The sequence below is a fragment of the Desarmillaria tabescens genome (assembly GCF_030435595.1).
Source record: "Desarmillaria tabescens strain CCBAS 213 chromosome Unknown EV420scaffold_84, whole genome shotgun sequence".
Taxonomy (NCBI): domain Eukaryota; kingdom Fungi; phylum Basidiomycota; class Agaricomycetes; order Agaricales; family Physalacriaceae; genus Desarmillaria; species Desarmillaria tabescens.
Genome location: NW_026848383.1, coordinates 1 through 2744, shown reverse-complemented (window position 1 = coordinate 2744; position 2744 = coordinate 1). Strand labels below are relative to the sequence as shown.

Below are 2744 nucleotides of genomic sequence, written 5' to 3'. Positions count from 1 at the left end.
AAATACAGGATTGGCTGTCACAACAAGCTAGGAAACAAAAGGAAATAAATTTAAGAAAGGAAAAACGAGATGATAAAATAACGAACTACAGAGCAGACGAATAAAGAAACCATGGATCAGGCACATCATGATGTGCCACAATAAGATGTCATTGACCATTAAGTTCGAAGGAAGAGAGACTTAGAGAGACACACAAAAGAGGAGCAGCAAGAAGAGAAGAGAGGATATTAATTTTGGAGTTGAACTCCGTAAGAAACTGCGTGGCATATACAATGTAACTACTGCTGGCTGCATCTAAAGACCCTGAGTGCTACGATAAATAAAGGAAAATGAATGTACAAGAAAACAATTGATGTGGTATGACAAAAGAATACTAGAGCGTTCAAGAAATTGGTATAGTACATACAAAAAACCCTTTAAGCATTGTCAGCCCCACCCTCAGACCCAGAATCGGAGGCATCCTTGCCAACCTTGACGATGAAAGAACGAATAAGGTCAGAGACCTCAGCATAGGTGTCGATGATAGCAGTTCCCCCCTCATGCGAAGCAATGGAGTCGAGACCGTCAACCAATTCTTGAACGACCTTGTTGCGCTCGGCCATGTGGCTGTGAGCAAGGTTGTAGAAGGTTCTGATCTTGGCATCAAGGACTGCGACACGGTCAAGCCACTCACAGATAGCTGAAAAGAAATAATGAACTATGAAAAAGAAGAGGGAAATAAATAAATAGACTTACCAGGGTCACCACTCAAGGTGAGTGGGTCGAGAAGGGTAGCAGCACACCGGAAATCCATGGCATTGAGTCATGCAGAACATTTCCCATGCCTGCCAGTCTTGCATTTGGTGCAGGCTTCTTCTCCAATTTCCCCAGTGAACTCGCAGAGTTCAGGAAAACCAGAGAAGCTGCAGTTAAAGCAGGGATGGAAAATCTGAATGAAGAAGATGAGAAAAGAGAATAACCTTGACGAGAGAGAAAATAAACTTATGTTAGGCACATGCAGGATGTGTGCCCTGAGATCAGAGTGAGCACGGAATACAGCAGGATGGCCGTTGCGCATTTCAGTTGAAGGCCTAATAAATTAAGTTTAGCAGGAAGAAAAGAAAGAGAGAAAGTAATAAAATGACTTACTTGGAAAGAGAAGCCAGAGCAGGAGGTAGAGCCGAGAGCTTGAGATGCTCAAGGGCTTGACGAGACATAGGCTCATGGAATTGAAGGTCCACTGAGGGGTGGAAGGCACAAGCATACACAACGTCATCAACGACGACAGAATTATCTCCCTCTTGCATGCCAGACCCAGATGCGGCAGGAGCAGTTTCCTCAACGGGGAACCTCCTGGCATGCACGGTGTCTTTCTCCAAACCAGGCATGGAGATTCGCCCTTGCAAACGGCTTCCCCTCTTGGCGCCAGTATGTGTTCTTCATCTGGGAGCTCGGACAATGTGGAGAAGAGGAGGCTTCATGATGAAGCCTCAGGTGCAGTCTGGGCATGCAAGGATCCAGTAACAACAGAGGCCTTGAGATGGCCGCAAGTGGATTTAGGCACACTCGAAGTGCCCTGCCCTTTCTTGTTTTTAGAACCAGGGGGTCTCCACTCCTCATTTTTGCGGTTGAGATGGGGATGGTGAAGAAGGTGGTGTGAGAGGCTGGGTCACTGTAGAAAACATGAGAAATGAGAGGCCGCTCAAGGCTCTCCAGTTAAAGGATGGTACACACGAGGAGGGGGTAGTGTGTCAAGCAACCGCATTCGTGCACACTTCACTGGCAGAGGAGAAAGGCCATCCTCCGATTCTGACTGCTCCTTATCTAACTGATCCTCCACCTGCTCCTCTCTATGGCATCTTCCTCCTCCAGCTCCTCATCTTCGTAGACCATGATTGAAGGAACTGGAATAGATGAAATGCATCAGAAAAATAAAAATACAAAACAAAAAATATTACCTTGGATCACAGGCTTTTTGGCCATGACCACAGGCTTCCTCAGAGCCAAGTTACGAAAGCTGAATAAAACAGAGTCATGAATGTGGATATAAAGCTAGAGAGCAAAGACCAAAAGCTTACATAGAGGCTTGCGCCTTCTGTGGGGTATTTAATATTGGGGACTAAAGAGAAGAGTCAGGGAGATTAGATACAGCATGAGAAAATAAGGGCTCACACTGTCTCATGTGAGCTCTTCACGAGCTCGCTTGCGTGTAGTCACTGGAGGCTAGAAAGGGAGAACAAATATTCTAGCTACTATACAGGAAGGTATACGTAGGAGAAACCCACCAGGGTCAAGACTTGGGCATCTCCACAGGTGAAGATACCATCTTCTTGATGAGGCCGCCTTTTTGGGGGACCAAATTTAGAATGCTAAAAGAGGAAAAAGATACATTACAAGAAATAAAATATAGCGCGTGGAAAATACTTACAAGGCCTTAGGGGGCTCTGGCTTCGTGATCCTTTGAGGCTGAGGAACCACACCAGTGTTAGAACTGGAAAAAGGAAATATTGAGTCAGAAGGGATAGATAGGATCAAGAGAAAACTAAAAATACCTGGTTGTAGCAACGTTAACAGCTTTGTCTGGAGATGGCGTCATGCTAGGACAGACAGGAGGTGTGACAACAGCCTCGACATGGTAAGGCTGGAGGTCGTACTCGACCACAGAGTGGGTGCCTTGGAGGAATAGTCAGGGTCCCCGGGATGCAGAGGGTTTCGTCGAAGACCAACTACAAATTTATGAGCAGAGGAAAATGGAAGGAAGTAAA

At 45.9% G+C, this 2744-nt stretch overlaps 1 protein-coding gene across 1 annotated transcript; it reads right to left on the bottom strand.

The window, feature by feature from the left end:
- Positions 1 to 416: 416 nt before the first annotated feature.
- On the bottom strand, positions 417 to 2652 carry EV420DRAFT_1486229 (uncharacterized protein; the record flags this gene model as incomplete). Its single annotated transcript, XM_060470366.1, has 12 exons — positions 417 to 649; positions 674 to 697; positions 783 to 928; positions 960 to 1070; positions 1129 to 1397; positions 1546 to 1651; positions 1820 to 1883; positions 1938 to 1996; positions 2058 to 2098; positions 2303 to 2348; positions 2408 to 2470; positions 2532 to 2652. Coding segments are annotated over 12 exons (1283 nt in total), but the record flags the coding sequence as incomplete, so codon positions are not given.
- Between the last annotated feature and the right edge of the window lie 92 nt (positions 2653 to 2744).